The 20,489-nt window shown below is 48.1% G+C and overlaps 1 protein-coding gene across 1 annotated transcript in view; it reads right to left on the minus strand.

Annotated features, from left to right (window-relative positions):
- Positions 1-18,691, minus strand: part of IL27RA (interleukin 27 receptor subunit alpha) — a 69,786-nt gene extending 51,095 nt beyond the window's left edge. Inside the window, exons 1-2 of the mRNA XM_040346594.1 lie at positions 18,396-18,691; positions 8,889-8,970 (exon numbers count right to left, since the gene is read on the minus strand). Coding sequence (XP_040202528.1) covers positions 8,889-8,964 — 76 coding nt within the window. The 5' untranslated portion in view covers positions 8,965-8,970; positions 18,396-18,691. The remainder of the gene's footprint in view (positions 1-8,888; positions 8,971-18,395) is intronic.
- Positions 18,692-20,489: the final 1,798 nt, after the last annotated feature.

Genomic DNA, 20,489 nt, shown 5'->3' on the forward strand with positions numbered 1-20,489 from the left:
GAAATAACAGACCCACACCATAATCCCCCCATCCACCAAATGATTTGGACCAGTGCAAAAAGCAAGGTTCATAAAGACATGGATGAGCAAGTTTGGGGTAGAGGAACTTGACTGTCCTGCACAGAGTCCTGACCTCCACCTGATAGAACACCTTTGGGATGAATTAGAGCGGAGACTGCGAGTCAGGCCTTCTCGTCCAACATCAGTGCCTGGCCTCACAAATGCTCTTCTGGAAGAATGGTCAAACATTCCCATAGACACAATCCTAAACCTTGTGGACAGCCTTCCCAGAAGAGTTGAGGCTGTTATAGCTGCAAAGGGTGGGCCAACTCAGTATTGAACCCTACAGACCAAGACTGGGATGCCAGTAAAGTTCATGTGCGTGTAAAGGCAGGCGTCCCAATACTTTTGGTAATATAGTGTATGTATGATCCCCTGCACTACTATGTGTACGTACAGTAAAAAAAAACTGTACTACATAAATATTTGTGGGTTTTGCTGCTAACACCTATATGTATTCCCACACATGCTAACAGTGAATAAAAGGTGAAAAACAGTGACACGCTAACCTTCTTATATGTGAAAAAACTTCTGATGAAACATTTGTTCTCAGATCATTAATGGTGATAGTGACAGTACCCCTTGACTGGTGGCTCTCCTCCTGTGGTGGGGCGTCTTGCTTCAGGTGTGCAGTGACCCTCAGATTGTGTCATGACCCGGGTTGTATTCGAACCGGGATCTTCCTGGTCGCTTAAACCATAGCCTTACCTGTTGTGCTACAGAAGAGATCTAGACTTTGGGAATGTCCTTACTGTGTTCAACACTACATCATACTCTCTAGCTCCACCTGCTGCCAGCTGTGGACAATTCTCAATCTGGACAGCCTTTAAATAGGAAGTGAGGTCATCACTCAGTGCCCGTTTATTTGGATTTCTTCCCTGGGTGTTTTGACTTCAGTGATCTTCCTTGTATTGAACTCCTGCCTGATATCCCGACTATTCTACAGCCTGCTGATTTTGTACCTTGCCGCCAGATCGTGAATGACCTTAGCCTGCCTGACTCTTCTCCGGATTTTGATTGTGAACTATTTGCCTGACGACGCTTTGCCTGGATCTCAAGCACACTACTTCCACTTCGGACACTACCTTTTACAGGTACCTTACAGATTGGTATTGCTCAAATAGTGTAGAGGACCAACATAGCGTGGAACTGTATAACTCTATCATTATTAAAATATTAAAATTCTAACTCACATTTATATGTTCACAGCTTCCAGTGCACTTGAGTAAACCGCTCAGAACATTCGGGGTTTATATCCCCTTAAAAATTAATCTGGATGTCCACAGTGGCTCGGTCCAGGGAGATACCACTCAAATTTCATTTTGTGTCGTGACGTCACTAACTCCGGTCCAACGTGTTTCGTCACTCATCACGTTACTTCCTCAAGGAGCTTCCATCAAACAACTCTGGTCAGAGCAAACAGAAACATGCGGTCCAGTAGAAAAAAAGCCATGGTCCTTCCCACCATTCATTTGGAGAGTGCATGGGGTGCAGCGCACAGCACCCCCACTCCCACAGGAAAGCGCTACACCTGGGGCAGCTTCTCGTGCTGCCCTTCCCATGTCCCCGCATGGGTTATAACCAGGGCTGGACTGGGACAAAAATTTGGCCCTGGACTTCATCCAGACTGGCCCACTTTGACAGGTCTCTCCCATGGCGGCCGGACAACTCCCGCACCCCCCCCCCCAGCCACCCAAGCCCCCTCTTCCTTTTTTTAGAGTAGAACGGCTGGTACTGGTACTCTTATAGGCAGTACCAGTGGGGAAGCTAGACATTATTTCACCTGGGGCAAAGATTCAGTTCAGTGCCCCCCCTTATGGGACAAGATTAGGCAGAAGTGAGAAACTCCCAGGCCATAGCTGTTGAGTCAGCTGCCTGTCCCCTCCCCCATGCTCCTCTGTCGTCGTACCTGCTCCTCTGGTCCTCCCCTGCTTTTTTGTTCCCCCCAGGTGAGTGCTGCGCGGAGGGAGAGGAGGTGAGCGCTGCGGGAAGGGAGAGACAGAGGAGCGGAGGGGGGCGGCGGGCCGCTGTCACTGAAGCCGGCCCACTGAGCCATCGGCCCACCGGGAAACTCCCTGTAGTCCCAATGGCCAGTCCATCCCTGGTTATAACAGTGGATTCTATGGTGGTGCTTCTATATTTCAGGGGTTACCTGACTTGTTTTGTTGGATATCTATGAATGGCATTCTTGTTTTGCTTCACCTGGGGCAATGGTCCCTCTTTCCCCTCCCTTGCCCCAGCCCTGATTATAATAGTGGATCCTATAATGGAGCTTCTACATTTCAGGGGTTATCTGACTTGGTTTGTTGGAGATCTATAAATGTCATTCTTGTTTTTCTTCACCTGGGGCGATTGTCCCTCTTGCCCCCCGCCCCTCCCTTGCCCCAGCCCTGATTATAATAGTGGATCCTATGATGGAGCTTCTACATTTCAGGGGTTACCTGACTTGTATTGTTGGAGATCTATAAATTGCATTCTTGTTTTTCTTCACCTAGGGGGGCCGTCCCTCTTGCCCCCCCCCCATATGCCCCTCCCTTGCCCCAGTACTGGTTATAATAGTGGATCCCATGATGGAGCTTCTATATTTCAGGGGTTACCCAACTTGTATTGTTGGAGATCTATAAATTGCATTCTTGTATTGCTTCACCTGGGGGGGGGGGCGACTTCCCCTCACGCCCCTCCCCCTTGGTTATAACATTGGGTCCTATGATGGCGCTTCTATATTTCAGGAGTTTAACTTGTTTAATTCCAGATTTATGAACAGCATTTTTGTATTGCTACATCTGGGTAGGTGTTGGCAGAAGACAAGCCCTAAAATGATCCATGACATCATCAGGGAATTTCCGTAAACTATTGTTTGCGGACATTGGACTCTGCAATTACTTTTTACACATGGGGAATTAGCTTTAAGCTCAGGTATGTAGAAAGGACAGAACAACGCAAGATCAGGAGGGTGGGGGTGGTTTGCAGCCCTTTGTTTTATTATGCTTGTACTATACAAGTATTTGTTCTATAAAATGAAAAGGCCCCCTTCGTACTCCCAGGGTAAAATGTGCGTAGTGTGTGTCACCTTGTCCATTACTCCCGGGGTCATGAAACAACGACCCAAGCAAAATTATGGGGAGGAAATCACGTTTCCCCAGACCTAATAGCATGGGCTATTTCTTGCAAGCTGCGATAAAGGGAGACGTAAATAGAGAGCGCCAGCAAGTTGACTTTCATGGTTGTACACATGCATGTTGCTTTTGGTAAGTAGTGCCTACCCCTGAATATGACTAAGGCAGTTCTATGGGGCCACTGCAACCACTTCATAACTATGTGCAATGCACACAATTGCAGCAAAGTAGTACGGAAATTAAAGGGTTATCAGGAGATAAGGAGCCCATGTATGGCCTGTCAAACACCTCTGAAAAGCGACCTAAGTGTGAATCGCTTCTCAGTGAGAATAAACATGGCCCCAGTGTTGGTGGGCAGTAGGAGAAGGAATAGTGCTCCATCATTGCTATTTGTCTAAGAAATAGTGCCCCATTGTTGGTGCCATTGGGAGGAATAGTGCCTCATATCATTGGGAGCAATACTGCCCCAAGGTCCGGGTGAAGGCTAGCAAAGGGCCACATCCGGCCCTCGGGCTGCAGTTTGGAGACCCCTGAGCTAGTGCATTGTTGGTTCACTTACCTTTTCATTCGATTTTACTTCTAAATGTTTTTTTTTCTTTGTCTGAATTTCTCACTTCCTGTTCCTCCTCAGTAAGCTTGCCCCCCATCATTCGAGCTGTTCTGGCTGGGGGTTAGTCAGCCAGAACAGCTTACTGAGGAGGAACAGGAAGTGAGAAATTCAGACAAAGAAAAAAAACATTTAGAAGGAAAATGTGCCGAGAAGCCGACCGAGAAGCCTGCGCGTTCACGAAGTAGGACTTTCGAGGGGTCGTGAGATAAATAAAGGGGGGCTCGGGGGTAGGGTGCCCACGTGTCCCGGATTGCCTGGGACTGTCCCGCAATTGACATGTCTGTCCTGGGTCCCGGGCACCTTCATTGCGGGACAATACAATGTCCAGGAATGAAATGGAGGACACAGCCACCCCCTACTAACTAATAACTACATTTACAGAATTGGTTGCTAGGGCCGGCGCTGCCTGGCATCTTGCAACCAGTAACAATTTACTCTCAGACGGTGAGGCCGGGAGCGAAGCCTGCGCCTAGTGTAGCACTGCTGTCCCCACCCACCCCGGCACCTCCTCCTTCTCCGGCACCCAGCGGCAAGCAGCAGGGACTGGTGTGATCTCTACTCTCCAGATAGTGACGCCACTCCTTTCCTTCTACGCATGTGGCTCATGCAAAGGGAGTGACAGCGGCACTGCATCTGGTGGCACAACCCCGAGACCAGGGATGGACTGGCCATTGGGACTACAGGGAGTTTCCCGGTGGGCCGATGGCTCAGTGGGCCGGCTTCAGTGACAGCGGACCGCTGCCCCCCCTCCTCTCCTCTGTCTCTCCCTTCCTGCAGCGCTCACCTCCTCTCCCTCTCTGCAGCGCTCACCTGGGGGGGAACAGAGAAGCAGGGGGAGGACCAGAGGAGCAGGGGGGCATGGGGGAGGGGACAGACAGCTGACTCAACAGCTATGGCCTGGGAGTTTCTCACTTCTGCCTAATCTTGTCCCATAAGGGGGGCACCGAACTGATACTTTGCCCCGGGTGAAATAATTTCTAGCTTACCCACTGGTACTGCCTATAAGAGTACCAGTACCAGCCGTTCTACTCTAATAAAGTAGAACGGCTGGTGCGGGAGTTGTCCGGACGCCATGAGAGAGACCTGTCAAAGTGGGCCAATCTGGATGAAGTCCAGGGCCAAATTTTTGTCCCAGTCCAGCCCTGCCCGAGACTACATTTCCCCCCGCCCCCCTCATCTTTTTGGGGGGAAGGTGAGAGAGGGGGTGTGTCCCTGAATGGCAGTTTGGAAATGTGGTCACCCTACTCGGGGGGGGGGCTCTAATGCTGAGATGTTTTTTCACCTTAATGCATAGAATGCACAGATGGGCAGGATGGATCCAAAAAGCCCAGGAACGGCACAGCACAGCATTTACCCCTTACCAGCCATTAAAGAGATAACTCGTAGACAACCTGCCTACACACACCTGTCCTTCACTAAGACCTATAAAGCAAACTTCCACCTAGTGCCTGCTCAACAGGCTTGTCAGTATGTCCTGAATAGATGTCTGTCCATCTCTGAGTTCTGTAGGATTTTTCATGCCTTGGAATATTCTTGTGTATTGTTTACACGTGGTCATCCATACAGTAGCTCCAATTTCCTGGTTCCTGGACTCTGTTTAAGACCTGTTTGTCTGTGCCGAAAGCTGTCAGCCTTCTGACTCTGCTAGGGCTCTTTCACACTTGCGCTGGACATGCTGAGATTGCATTTCAGAGGGCAATGGACAGGCGGTATCGCCTTCTCAAAGCCTGATTAAAACCTATAATGCCACACTACCGTGCCGCAATCACATGCATTGCATACGGTTGCAGGGCAGTCCTATTGAACTTAATAGGATAGTTTCACAAGTGGTGCCGCTTGTCAAACTCTGCAACTTAAATTAAAAATGCCCTGGTCTCAGCATGTAAATAGCTGTTATTTTACAGTTCTGGTGGGTGGCTGAGGGGGCGGGTAAACTTGGCTCAGCCACCCATTTTTACCATCCATCTGAGAAAGGACCTTACTGTCTGCTGTTTGTTATGACCATGTGTCTGAAGACTGCCACTATTGACCATGTGTCTGAAGACTACCGCTATTGACCATGTGTCTGAAGACTACCGCTATTGACCAGATGTCTGAAGACTGCCGCTATTGACCATGTGTCTGAGGACTTACACCACTGACCAAGTGTCTGAGGGCTTACACCACTAAACTATGTGTCTGAGGGCTTACACCATTGAACATGTGTCTGAATGCTTACACCACTGACCATGTGTCTGAGGACTTACACCACTGACCAAGTGTCTGAGGACTTACACCACTGACCAAGTGTCTGAGGACTTACACCACCGACCAAGTGTCTGAGGACTTACACCACTAAACTATGTGTCTGAGGGCTTACACCATTGAACATGTGTCTGAGGACTTACACCACTGAACTATGTGCCTGAGGACTTACACCCCTGAACTATGTGTCTGAGGGCCTACACCACTGACCATGTGTCTGAGGGTTTACACCACTGACCATGTGTCTGAAGACTGCCGCTATTGGCCATGTGTCTAAGGAGTTACACCACTGACCAAGTGTCTGAGGGCTTACACCACTGACCATGTGTCTGAGGGCTTACACCACTGACCATGTGTCTGAGGGCTTACACTACTGACCATGTGTCTGAGGGCCTACACCACTGACCATGTGTCTGAGGGCCTACACCACTGACCATGTGTCTGAGGGCCTACACCACTGACCATGTGTCTGAGGGCTTACACCACTGACCATGTGTCTGAGGGCCTACACCACTGACCATGTGTCTGAGGGCCTACACCACTGACCATGTGTCTGAGGGCTTACACCACTGACCATGTGTCTGAGGGCCTACACCACTGACCATGTGTCTGAGGGCCTACACCACTGACCATGTGTCTGAGGGCCTACACCACTGACCATGTGTCTGAGGACTTACACCACTGACCATGTGTCTGAGGGCCTACACCACTGACCATGTGTCTGAGGGCCTACACCATGGACCATGTGTCTGAGGGCCTACACCACTGACCAAGCATCTGAGGGCATACACCACTGACCATGTGTCTGAGGGCTTACACCACTGACCATGTGTCTGAGGGCCTACACCACTGACCATGTGTCTGAGGGCCTACGCCACTGACCATGTGTCTGAGGGCTTACACCACTGACCATGTGTCTGAGGGCTTACACCACTGACCATGTGTCTGAGGGCCTACACCACTGACCATGTGTCTGAGGGCCTACACCACTGACAAAGCATCTGAGGGCATACACCACTGACCATGTGTCTGAGGGCTTACACCACTGACCATGTGCCTGAGGGCCTACACCACTGACCATGTGTCTGAGGGCATACACCACTGACCATGTGTCTGAGGGTTTACACCACTGACCATGTGTCTGAGGGCTTACACCACTGACCATGTGTCTGAGGGCCTACACCACTGACCATGTGTCTGAGGGCCTACACCACTGACCATGTGTCTGAGGGCTTACACCACTGACCATGTGTCTGAGGGCCTACACCACTGACCATGTGTCTGAGGGCCTACACCACTGACCATGTGTCTGAGGGCTTACACCACTGACCATGTGTCTGAGGGCCTACACCACTGACCATGTGTCTGAGGGCCTACACCACTGACCATGTGTCTGAGGGCTTACACCACCGACCATGTGTCTGAGGGCTTACACCACCGACCATGTGTCTGAGGGCTTACACCACCGACCATGTGTCTGAGGGCTTACACCACTGACCATGTGTCTGAGGGCTTACACCACTGACCATGTGTCTGAGGGCCTACACCATGGACCATGTGTCTGAGGGCCTACACCACTGACCAAGCATCTGAGGGCCTACACCACTGACCATGTGTCTGAGGGCCTACGCCACTGACCATGTGTCTGAGGGCTTACACCACTGACCATGTGTCTGAGGGCTTACACCACTGACCATGTGTCTGAGGGCCTACACCACTGACCATGTGTCTGAGGGCCTACACCACTGACCAAGCATCTGAGGGCATACACCACTGACCATGTGTCTGAGGGCTTACACCACTGACCATGTGCCTGAGGGCCTACACCACTGACCATGTGTCTGAGGGCATACACCACTCACCATGTGTCTGAGGGCATACACCACTGACCATGTGTCCAAGGACACCACTGTAGAATTTGTCCTACCTGTTGTTGGTTGCTACCTCTGGCAGTACAGAGGAGCTACCTAGGGTTGCCACCTGCCCAGTATTCACCCGGACAGTTCAGGTTTGGAATCATGCGTCTGGGTTTCAGACTGCCTGAAACCCAGACACATTATTTAGACTGGACAATGGTTTCCCAGCAGGGTTGCTGGCTGTAGTTGTCTAAGCTGAGAGGGTCTGTTACACTCTTTCACACTGCCCAAAGCCAGCACTAACAAAACACCCTTACCCCCTGTGTCTGCCCACACTCCATTCCCTGGCGCTGTGCCTCAGAAATGGAAAGTGGGGGCCGGAAATTTGAAGTCCAGCAGCCTCCGATACATCTGCATGAGAGGTGCTGACTGCCAAGGGGTGAGTGAGCTCCCCATCCATCCCTGTCTGTGACTGAAGTCTCCCCTTCTCTCTCCTACCTGGGTACACTAAGGTAAATCAGGGTTCTCAGAGCACCCCATACATCAGAGTTCCCCCTTACACCAAAGGCCACAATGTTTCCCCTTACATCAGAGTCTTCATTCTCCGTACATCAGAATTCTCAGTGTTCCCCCTTAAATTCGGGTTCCCAGAGCATCTCTTACGTTAGAGTCCCCAGAGTTCTCCCTTACATCAGAGTCTGCAGAGTCCCCCCTTACAGTGAAAGGGAACTCTGTGGATTCAGATGTAAAAGGGGAACTCTGTGGACTCTGATGTAAAGTGGGACTCGTGTTATTAACTTCATATGATTAGAAATGTTATTTAATAGCAACATATATCTATAGTTTATACTATAATAAAAATTGCTGTGCGGTGCTAAAGTGTTCGGGTTTGACTTGAAGAAAAGGTGGCAACCCTAGTGCTACCCAACACTAAGATAGCTTATATAAAATGCATTTAAAAATGAATTAAAAAATACAGGCCGAGAGGAGCATATTGGTTACCTGTGGAAGAAGTGATACCAAAAATTAGGATGATAAGACCTCCAACAAGAGATTTAATCCACGGGTCGTCAGACATCCCACCCTAGGACAGACAGAGAAAACAGAAAACACATTTGTAAAATTGAAAAAATTACCATGATGTTAGGATTGGATTAATCTTAAAGACAGATAAGCAAAAAAAAAAAAAAACTGCCTAAATTAGCACTGAAAATATTCACTCTGGATGATCAAAATACATTGCAAAGATTTTAACAACATTTGCAGCAGATTCCTACCCTTTTCTGCTCTGACGAAAAAGCTGTTTGTTTCACCATGTCCTTCGGATACTGAATTTGAATGGGAGGACCTAGTTCATTATAATCACCTGGTGCACTCTCAGTGTTCTAATGAGAAAAGCTGCAGAGTCTGCATTCCTTTAGAAGTATTTAATCCTTGCAGAGTATGTCACCAAAACAGAGTTTCCTATGGCAAGGGGTACCTAAAATCTGACTTTTTACCTCAGTGCACACTTCTGGGAAAATCAATCAGCCAATCACATAAGCAGGTAAGACATTTCTGGGGGGCATTCTGTATACCAATAGCATACAGAAGGCTTCCAGGTTGTCATATTGCATTTAATTTTACAGAGATTTAAATCAGATGCTGATTGAAAAGGAGAGGTATTTTTTTTTCAAAATTCAATTATAATATGATTTGTGTCCCAATTGTATATGATATATTATTTTTTAATTGGTATATTTGAACCCTTTAAGCTTCGTTAGACTATATGGCAGGTGTTTCCTGCTGTGTGCCCCCACTGAGGGGATTAATTTTTATTTTGGGTGCTGGCAGGGACAGTGCTACCACTAGGCAAACTAGGAAGCTGCCTAGGGCACCCGGCCACTTGGGGGTTCCTACTTTTTTTCCTCTGCAGCAAGCAACTAAGTCTCAGCATCAGAAGGCAGCCGCCGCTCTGTTCGCACATAGTGTCGGAGGCGCATCAGTGGCGGAGGACTTTGTCATGTGTCCTGACTTCTGAATGAATGAAAGCAAGCAAACATTCATTGATGGGCACTGGTAGACTGCATTGATGGGCGCTGGTAGACTACATTGATGGGCGCTGGTGAGGCTGCATTTGATGGGCACTGGTGAGGCTGCATTTGATGGGCACTGGTGAGGCTGCATTTGATGGGCGCTGGTGAGGCTGCATTTGATGGGCGATGGTGAGGCTGCATTTGATGGGCGATGGTGAGGCTGTATTTAATGGGCGCTGGTGAGGCTGCATTTGATGGGTGCTGGTGAGGCTGCATTTGATGGGCGCTGGTGAGGCTGCATTTGATGGGCGCTGGTGAGGCTGCATTTGATGGGCGCTGGTGAGGCTGCATTTGGTGGATGATGGTGAGGCTGCATTTGGTGGGTGATGGTGAGGCTGCATTTAATGGACGCTGGTAGACTGTATTGATGGGCGCTGTTGAAGCTGCATTTGATGGGCGCTGGTGAGGCTACATTTGATGGGCGCTGGTGAGTCTGCATTTGATGGGTGCTGGTGAGGCTGCATTTGATGGGCGCTGGTGAGGCTGCATTTAATGGGCGCTGGTAGGCTGTATTGATGGGTGCTGGTAGGCTGTATTGATGGGCACTGGTGAGGCTGCATTTAATGGGCGCTGGTAGGCTGTATTGATGGGCGCTGGTAAACTGCATTGATGGGCACTGGTGAGGCTGCATTTGATGGGTGATGGTGAGGCTGCATTTAATGGGCGCTGGTGAGGCTACATTTGATGAGCGATGGTGAGGCTGCATTTGATGGGCGCTGGTGAGGCTGCATTTGATGGGCACTGGTGAGACTGCATTTGATGGGCGCTGGTGAGACTGCATTTGATGGGCGCTGGTGAGGCTGCATTTAATGGGCGCTGATAGACTACATTGATGGGCGCTGGTGAGGCTGCATTTGATGGGTGCTGGTGAGGCTGCATTTGGTGGGCGCTGGTGAGGCTGCATTTAATGGGCGCTGGTGAGGCTGCATTTGGTGGGTGCTGGTGAGGCTGCATTTGGTGGGCGCTGGTGAGGCTGCATTTGATGGGCGCTGATGAGGCTGCATTTGATGGGCGATGGTGAGGCTGCATTTGATGGGCGCTGGCGAGGCTGCATTTGATGGGCGCTGGCGAGGCTGCATTTGATGGGCGCTGGCGAGGCTGCATTTGATGGGCGCTGGTGAGTCTGCATTTGATGGGCGCTGGTGAGGCTGCATTTGATGGGCACTGAGAGACTGCATTTGATGGGCGATGGTGAGGCTGCATTTAATGGGCGCTGGTAGGCTGTATTGATGGGCACTGGTAAATTGCATTCATGGGCACTGGTGAGGCTGCATTTGATAAGCGCTGGTGAGGCTGCATTTGATGGGCAATGGTGAGGCTGCATTTAATGGGCGCTGGTAGACTGTATTGATGGGCACTGGTGAAGCTGCATTTGATGGGCGCTGGTGAGTCTGCATTTGATGGGCGCTGGTGAGGCTGCATTTGATGGGCGCTGGTGAGGCTGCATTTAATGGGCGCTGGTAGGCTGTATTGATGGGCGCTGGTAAACTGCATTGATGGGCACTGGTGAGGCTGCATTTGATGGGAAATGGTGAGGCTGCATTTGATGGGCAATGGTGAGGCTGCATTTAATGGGCGCTTCATTAAAAAGGGGGGGTATACATGGACAGAACAAAGGGGGTGGAGCCAGGGGGCCGCAAAATGAGGTTACGCCTAGGGTGTCAAAAATCCTTGCACCAGCCCTGGGTTCTGGTGGCCACTGTCAGCAGCACGAGAAGAGAAGGGAAAATTGACAGTTGAAAAATTACAGTTGTTACCTGTTCAGGAGCTTCTACTCATTTGCTTCTTGGGTTCTGGAGCAGAAGGTCTAGAAATTATGTTCTAACCCTTTCCCACACTATCCAAAACAAGAAAAAATCTTTACTCTGGAATTCTAAGTTAAGAACTCCGGGAATTGTCCGCACCCAGCTGATAAAGGATCTAATGATTGTTTCACTAGTGCATGATCTAATAGGAGAAACATTTCCTTTACTCCGCAGTCCTATGGCAGCCAGTGCTCAAGTCTTCTTCTCTATGGCAGTAGAGTGGGCACACCGACGCCATCACATCCAATACAGTATCAGCCATGGCCACTAGTTCTGCATTGTATGTGATGATGTTGGCCAGAGGTGGGGCAGGTCAGAAAAGTTCTGCTTCGGTGGAACCGGTCATTACAAACAGGAAGACTGGGGAAGTGTGAATAAGGTTGAATACTTTATATTCGATCATCCTGTAGAAAATATGCGCATTGGGGTGGATTTATAAACAATTTGCAGAGCTATTAATCCTGCAAACCTGCATGTACATTTGTTCTATGTGAATGCCAGGAAAATCGAATGTTCCTGGGCTATTGTCTCTCCAGATTGAATGTTATTCATTAATACAGAATAGAGCGAGTCAGGAAAGTGCCACAAGTTTCTTTAGAAATCAATACTTCTGGGAGTTTCGATCTCCTGCTCCCCTGCTATTCTCAATTCATTTTTTACCACTGGCCACCACAATAATGGGGTCCTTCTTTCCTGCTGGCCACCAGTGTAATATAGTCCTTCCCTCCAATGGACCACCAAGGTAATGGGTCCTTCTCTCATACTGGTCATCCGTGTAATATAGTCCTTCCCTTCAAATGACCACCAATGTAACAGGGTCCTTCTCTCCTACTGGCCACCAGTGTAATATAGTCCTTCCCTCCAATGGACCACCAAGGTAATGGGTCCTTCTCTCATACTGGTCATCCGTGTAATATAGTCCTTCCCTTCAAATGACCACCAATGTAACAGGGTCCTTCTCTCCTACTGGTCATCCGTGTAATATAGTCCTTCCCTTTAAATGACCACCAAGGTAACGGGGTCCTTCTCTCCTACTGGCCATCAGTGTTATATAGTCCTTCCCTTTAAATGACCACCAAGGTAATGGGGTCCTTCTCTCCCACTGGCCATCAGTGTTATATAGTCCTTCCCTTTAAATGACCACCAAGGTAATGGGGTCCTTCTCTCCCACTGGCAACCAATGTAATGTAGTCCTTCCCTCCAAATGATCACCAAGGTAACGGGGTCCTTCTCGCCTACTGTCCATGAGTGTAATATACTCCTTTTCTTCAAATGACCACCAAGGTAACAGAGTCCTTCTCTCCTACTGGCCATCAGTGTAATATAGTCTTTCCCCCGCTGATCTCAATGTTTTTCTACCACTGGCCACCATAGTAATGGTGTCCTTCTCTCCCGCTAGCAACCAGTGTAAAGTAGTCCTTCCCTCCAAATGACCACCAAGGTAACGGGGTCCTTCTCTCCTACTGGTCATCAGTGTAATATAGCCCTTCCCTTCAAATGACCACCAAGGTAACGGGGTCCTTCTCTCCTACTGGTCATCAGTGTAATATAGCCCTTCCCTTCAAATGACCACCAAGGTAACGGGGTCCTTCTATCCTACTGGCCATCAGTGTAATATAGCCCTTCCCTCCAATGGACCACCAAGGTAACGGGGTCCTTCTCTCATACTGGCCATCAGTGTAATATAGTCCTTCCCTCCAATGGACCACCAAGGTAACGGGGTCCTTCTCTCCTACTGGTCATCAGTGTAATATAGTCCTTCCCTTTAAATGACCACCAAGGTAACGGGGTCCTTCTCTCCTACTGGCCATCAGTGTAATATAGTCCTTCCCTTTAAATGACCACAAACATAATGGGGTCCTTCTCTCCTACTGGCCATCAGAGTAATATAGTCCTTCCCTTCAAATGACCACCAATGTAACAGGGTCCTTCTCTCCTACTGGCCATCAGTGTAATATAGCCCTTCCCTTTAAATAACCACCGAGGTAACGGGGTCCTTCTCTCCCACTGGCAACCAATGTAATGTAGCCTTTCCCTCCAAATGATCACCAAGGTAACGGGGTCCTTCTCTCCTACTGTCCATGAGTGTAATATACTCCTTTTCTTCAAATGACCACCAAGGTAATGGGTCCTTCTCTCCTACTGGCCATCAGTGTAATATAGTCCTTCCCCTGCTGATCTCAATGTTTTTCTACCACTGGCCACCATAGTAATGGCGTCCTTCTCTCCCGCTAGCAACCGTGTAAAGTAGTCCTTCCCTCCAAATGATCACCAAGGTAATGGGGTCCTTCTCTCCTATTGGCTATCAGTGTAATATAGCCCTTCCCTTTAAATGACCACCAAGGTAACGGGGTCCTTCTCTCCTACTGGCCATCAGTGTAATATAGCCCTTCCCTCCAATGGACCACCAAGGTAACGGGGTCCTTCTCTCATACTGGTCAACAGTGTAATATAGTCCTTCCCTCCAATGGACCACCAAGGTAACAGGGTCCTTCTCTCCTACTGGCCATCAGACTAATATAGCCCTTCCCTTCAAATGACCACCAAGGTAACGGGGTCCTTCTCTCCCACTGGCAACCAATGTAATATAGTCTTTCCCTCCAAATGACCACCAAGGTAACGGGGTCCTTCTCTCTCACTGGCAACCAATGTAATGTAGTCCTTCCCTCCAAATGATCACCAAGGTAACGGGGTCCTTCTCTCCTACTGGCCATCAGTGTAATATAGTCCTTCCCCCACTGATCTCAATGTTTTTCTACCACTGGCCACCATAGTAATGGCGTTCTTCTCTCCCGCTAGCAACCAGTGTAAAGTAGTCCTTCCCTCCAAATGATCACCAAGGTAATGGGGTCCTTCTCTCCTATTGGCTATCAGTGTAATATAGCCCTTCCCTTTAAATGACCACCAAGGTAATGGGGTCCTTCTCTCCTACTGGCCATCAGTGTAACATAGTCCTTCCCTCCAAATGATCACCAAGGTAACGGGGTCCTTCTCTCCCACTGGCAACCAATGTAATATAGTCCTTCCCTCCAAATGATCACCAAGGTAATGGGGTCCTTCTCTCCTACTGGCCATCAGTGTAATGTAGTCCTTCCCTCCAAATGATCACCAAGGTAACGGGGTCCTTCTCTCCTACTGTGCATGAGTGTAATATACTCCTTTTCTTCAAATGACCACCAAGGTCCTTCTCTCCTACTGGCCATCAGTGTAATATAGTCCTTCCTCCGCTGATCTCAATGTTTTTCTACCACTGGCCACCATAGTAATGGCGTCCTTCTCTCCCGCTAGCAACCAGTGTAAAGTAGTCCTTCCCTCCAAATGACCACCAAGGTAACGGGGTCCTTCTCTCCTACTGGTCATCAGTGTAATATAGCCCTTCCCTTCAAATGACCACCAAGGTAACGGGGTCCTTCTATCCTACTGGCCATCAGTGTAATATAGCCCTTCCCTCCAATGGACCACCAAGGTAACGGGGTCCTTCTCTCATACTGGCCATCAGTGTAATATAGTCCTTCCTCCGCTGATCTCAATGTTTTTCTACCACTGGCCACCATAGTAATGGCGTCCTTCTCTCCCGCTAGCAACCAGTGTAAAGTAGTCCTTCCCTCCAAATGATCACCAAGGTAATGGGTCCTTCCCTCCTATTGGCTATCAGTGTAATATAGTCCTTCCCTCCAAATGATCACCAAGGTAACGGGGTCCTTCTCTCCTATTGGCTATCAGTGTAATATAGCCCTTCCCTTTAAATGACCACCAAGGTAACGGGGTCCTTCTCTCCTACTGGCCATCAGTGTAATATAGTCCTTCCCTTCAAATGAAAAAGAAGGATTTTAATGTATCAACACAGGGTGACACTGTGGATACACAAATAATAGTGTGCCAACTTACCGGTAATTGTTAGAAGAGAGTAAGAAAAATATATGGACTTTGTAGGCACACGCGTAAATTTTAAAAAAAATTTAGTTTTTAATTGGATAAAGTTAAAAAAACATTGTATACAAAACAAAAAACATATATCTGAGTGACCTCACAGACTTTTGTATTACATCTAATACTTAAATACTACATAGAAAATGTACAATAGTTGTAGCATATAATGACAATATATATCCAGTGGTTATTAGATACGTGAAGTAGTTTAAAAAAAGCTCTACATGTTGCGCGCGTTGATGCGCTTCTTCAGGAGCTTGCATATCTGATAGATATACATACAATTGTGTTTGTATACAATGGTTTTAACTTTATCCAATTAAAAACTCAAATGTTTTACAAATTTACGCGTGTGCCTACAAAGTCCATATATTTTTCTTACTCTCTTCTAACCTTCCCTTCCTACTGGCCGTTAGTGTAATATACTCTTTCTCTTCAAATGACCACCAAGTTAATGGGTCCTTATCTCCTACTGGCCATCAGAGTAATATAGTCCCTCCAAATGACCACCAAGGTAATGAGGTCCATCTCTCCTATACTGGCCCCTAGTGTAATATAGTCCTTCCCTTCAAATGACCACCAAGGTAATGGGGTCCATCTTTCCTATACTGGCCCCTAGTGTAATATAGTAATTTTCTTCAAATGACCACCAATGTAATGAGGTCCATCTCTCCTTTACTGGCCCCTAGTGTAATATAGTCCTTCTCTTCAAATGACCACCAATGTAATGAGGTCCATCTCTGCTATACTGGCCCCTAGTGTAATATAGTTCTTCCCTTCAAATGGCCACCAAAGGAGTGGGGTCCTTCTCTCCTACTGACCTTCTCTCCAAATAAACACCAAGGTAATGGGGTCTTTCTCTCTCACTAGCCATCAGTGTAATGGGACCCTTCTCTCAATGATCACTAGTGTAAGACTCTGTTTCCACTATTGCAACCCCAAAGTTGCGCGATTTTTTGTAGCGATTTTACCATAATTTTTTGCCTCGACTTGAAGCAACGCCTGTGTATTCTTGAGGTCTATGGACCTCAAGTCGCATCAAAGTGGGACCAAAGTAGTGCAGGGACTTGAAATCGCACAGATATGAACGGTACTCATTGGAAATCATGGGGTACGACTTGCCATGCGACTTTTCAGTCCCAAGTCGCATGACAAGTCGCACAAGTGGAAACCGAGCCTTAGAGGACCTTCTCCTAATTACTGCCAATATAATGAGTTTTTCTCACTGACCACCAATTTAAAAAGGTTCTTAACCACCATTGTAAGGGGCAACTTCACCAACCCAACCACTGATATGAAGGGACACTACAATTTTCACTGTCTACTTTTCCTTTATTGTTTTGATTTCATATAATTGCTGTTACTGAACCTAATTGTCATAAAGAGTGGGTGTAAAATAGGCAAAGTATCCCTCATTTCTTATTCTTTTACTTATCCATATATTTATAGATATAGTAACTATAGGTAGGGGTTCCCCGAGACCCCAAACTTATTTGCTGCCCTAAGCTGGCCATAAATGGGTTGTTTAAAAAAAAAATGGATTCCCCTATCCACACAAGTGAGGTGGATGAAGGAATCCTCCCTGCTGCACTATTGTATTCTGACAGCGCATTTCCCCCCCGCTGTCAGAATACATTAAGCAGGGCCAGGGCCGGCCTTTGGGGTGTGCGAGCTGTGCGGCCGCACAGGGCGCCATGGGCAACAGGGGCGCCGTGTGGCCATCCAAAGGGCTGTACTGACTGGGGGGCTATACTGAACGAGGGGCTACACTGAATGGGGGGCTGCACTGAACGAGGGGGCTATACTGAAGGGGGGCTGCACTGAACGAGGGGGGACTACTCTGAATGGGGGGGAACTACTCTGAAGGGGGGCTACACTGAAGGGGGGTCTGCATTGAAGGGGTGGATACACTGAAGGGGGGTCTGCACTGAAGGGGGGGTCTGTGTAACATGCAGGGGGTCCAGAGGTGTAGGGTGCTGTGTAATGTAAAGGGGTCCATTGATGCAGGGTGCTGTGTAATGTAAAGGGGTCCAGAGGTGCAGGGTGCTGTGTAATGTAAAGGGTGCAGAGATGCTGGGTGCTGTGTAATGTAAAGTTAAATTAAAACAAATTATTTTTTACAAATATTTTTTTCCTCTTTGTGTATGTTTAGGCGACCAGGGGGTGAGGGGTGAAGATGGGGGGCGCCACAGGATTAGCTTGCACAGAGCGCCTGAACACCTAAGGCCAACCCTGATCAGGGCTGCAGCTGATTGGCTGCAGCTGTTGATCAAATTAAACATTTCCAATATCTCATTTGACAAAAGTCGATCAATAGATTGATTTCTGTCGAGCGGGAATGGCCATAGATGGATTGAAATTTAGCTGGTCCCTGCCGAACCAACTGAATTTCAATCCAACTATGGCCAACTTTAGATTGTAAGCTTCTTGAGCACAAAGATTGATGTGTGTAAATTGTCGGTGTTATATAAATGCCTGTACTCAATAAAATACATTTCTGAATTGTATAATTCTCCGCAGACTGGACCGGCTTGCATTTACGCATTAAGGAGGACCCAAAAATGTCGGATTTGCCGGTGTGGCTGATTTACAAATCAATTTGCTTATTGCTACGGAAAAGCAGGAAAAGGAATTCCCAGGAATATCTGCGGGCTGTCCATAGAGGGTAAGGAGAGATGAGAGTTGGGTTGGTATCTCACCTGTTATCAGGAGCTGGTCTTGTCATTATCCTGGGCGCACGCTGGGTGCAGACGTGCCTTCGCTGTCTTGCTTTCTTCTGATTTTCTCTTGCTTTTCTGATCTCTTCTCACTTCCTCTTTAGTTTTCCACTCTCACACTCTCTTCGTCACACACTTCCCACACTATACCCCCCACCCTTCCAGCCAGCCTAGCACCCTGGGCTGCCTCCAGCTCTCATCTGCTGGCTCTAGCTGTCTCTATGACTCTCCCATCCCTCTGGGGCCCTAATCTTTAATGTGCATACGGGAATAATACACCCCCCTCCTGCACTCCCCTCCCTCCGCGCTGTCACTTCCTCTGCATTTTCAGCGTTTAAAGTTCAGGAAACCAAAGACAGCTTCTCATGTGCTTGTGCTTCTTATTTGTTATGTAATATTGCCTTTATTATTTCCTTTTTCATCTCCCCGCTCCTGTATTATTTTATTTCCTCCTTTTTATTCTCGTCTTATTCACAGGGCTTGTTAGTCACCTCTTAGTGACGGTTCACACTGCTGCGCTGCCCAAGATCGGAAGTGATTCGCACCTCACTGCAGTGCAAACCACATGCGATCTCTGCGCGATGTGACATACAGATAGTAGGGCTGAAATCGCATTCGGACCAAACTCGCACAGGACCCTTTTTTTTTAGTCCGCAGCAGAATCGCATCGCATGGGTGTTCACATACGATCCAATTCCTGTCCGAATTTTCAGATTGCACTGCGACATGCAAACTGATTTTGGGTTGCCATTAACTTTTCACTGACACTCAGAGCAGTTCGCATAGGGCAGTGTGAACTGCCGCCGGGCAGTGTTGCCAACCTACCAGATTTTAATTTACTGGCACAGCCATGTTTTACTGGCATTTCACAAAAGTTACTAAATTAAATTTTTCGGTGCAAATTTCAGTCTTTAGGCTCCATTCACACCTAGGCGTTTTAACGCCTGAAGCACGATGCTACAATACGCCGGAGGGTCGAAATTTCATTAGTCTCTATGGAGACTGTTCACATCTCAACGCCGAACGCTGAAACGACGATCGCCTGAAGCTCAAACAAGTTCCGGACCCTTTTTTGTCGCGCGTATCGGGCGGTTTGGGCGTATTTGAGCGTTTCCATTTCCCATAGAAAGTAATGGAAACGCTCGATTCAAGCGACTTGCGCGACAACGGGCGTTTGCTACGGGCGTTTTGTCGCTTTAATCAATAGAACTTGTCGCCCATGCAGAAGATTAAAAAAACCTACCAACATAGCAACAAGTGGTGAAAAGATGATAATTTTTCCTATTGGCTAAAATAAAAAACGTCGAAGTACAAAAACGTCGGACAACGCTGTATGCAAACGCGCAAATAAGCATGAATACGCGCGACAAAACGCCGTAAAAAAACGCCGAAAAAAACAACCAAACGACCGACGCTCAGGTGTGAATTAGGCTACAAACAAGTACGCTAGGCAAATAGCAATGTGATTTAACCACTTAACGACCGCCGCATGTACATATACGTCCACAGAATGGCACGTACAGCCAGATGGGCATACATGTACGTCCCTGCCTTTTCGCGGGTCGGGGGTCCGGTCGGGGCCCCCCCCCGCGCGACATGCGGCGGTCGGAAATCGTCTGGGAGCGATCCGGGATGAGGGCGCGGCTATTCGTTTACAGCGGCCCCCTCGCGATCGCTCCCCGGAGCTGAAGAACGTGGAGAGCAGTATGTGAACAAGTATCTAGGAAATCGTGAACTGTTGGTTCAAAAGATAAACAGCGCTAAATGAGTTGGTGTGTGGCCAGCTCAGAGAAAATATTAAGTTATCCCAGTAGCCAGTTAGTGTATAGGTGATCAAACCTTAAAGTGCAGGTGCACCAAACATCTCAAAGTGAGATACCTCTATAAGTGGACAAGATCCCCCCTGAAGGGTGTAAGCTTACCACAGTACAGGAGATTGCTCTGTAATAAAACACCTTCTGGTTTTCTGGGTATTGCTAGGGCAAAAACACTTCTCAGCCAGGTACCATGTAAGACAAATAAAACAAAACAATAATGGTGCAATACTGTCTATAACCATCCACAACTAGCTTGAGT

Source organism: Rana temporaria, chromosome 3, assembly GCF_905171775.1.
Source record: "Rana temporaria chromosome 3, aRanTem1.1, whole genome shotgun sequence".
Taxonomy (NCBI): domain Eukaryota; kingdom Metazoa; phylum Chordata; class Amphibia; order Anura; family Ranidae; genus Rana; species Rana temporaria.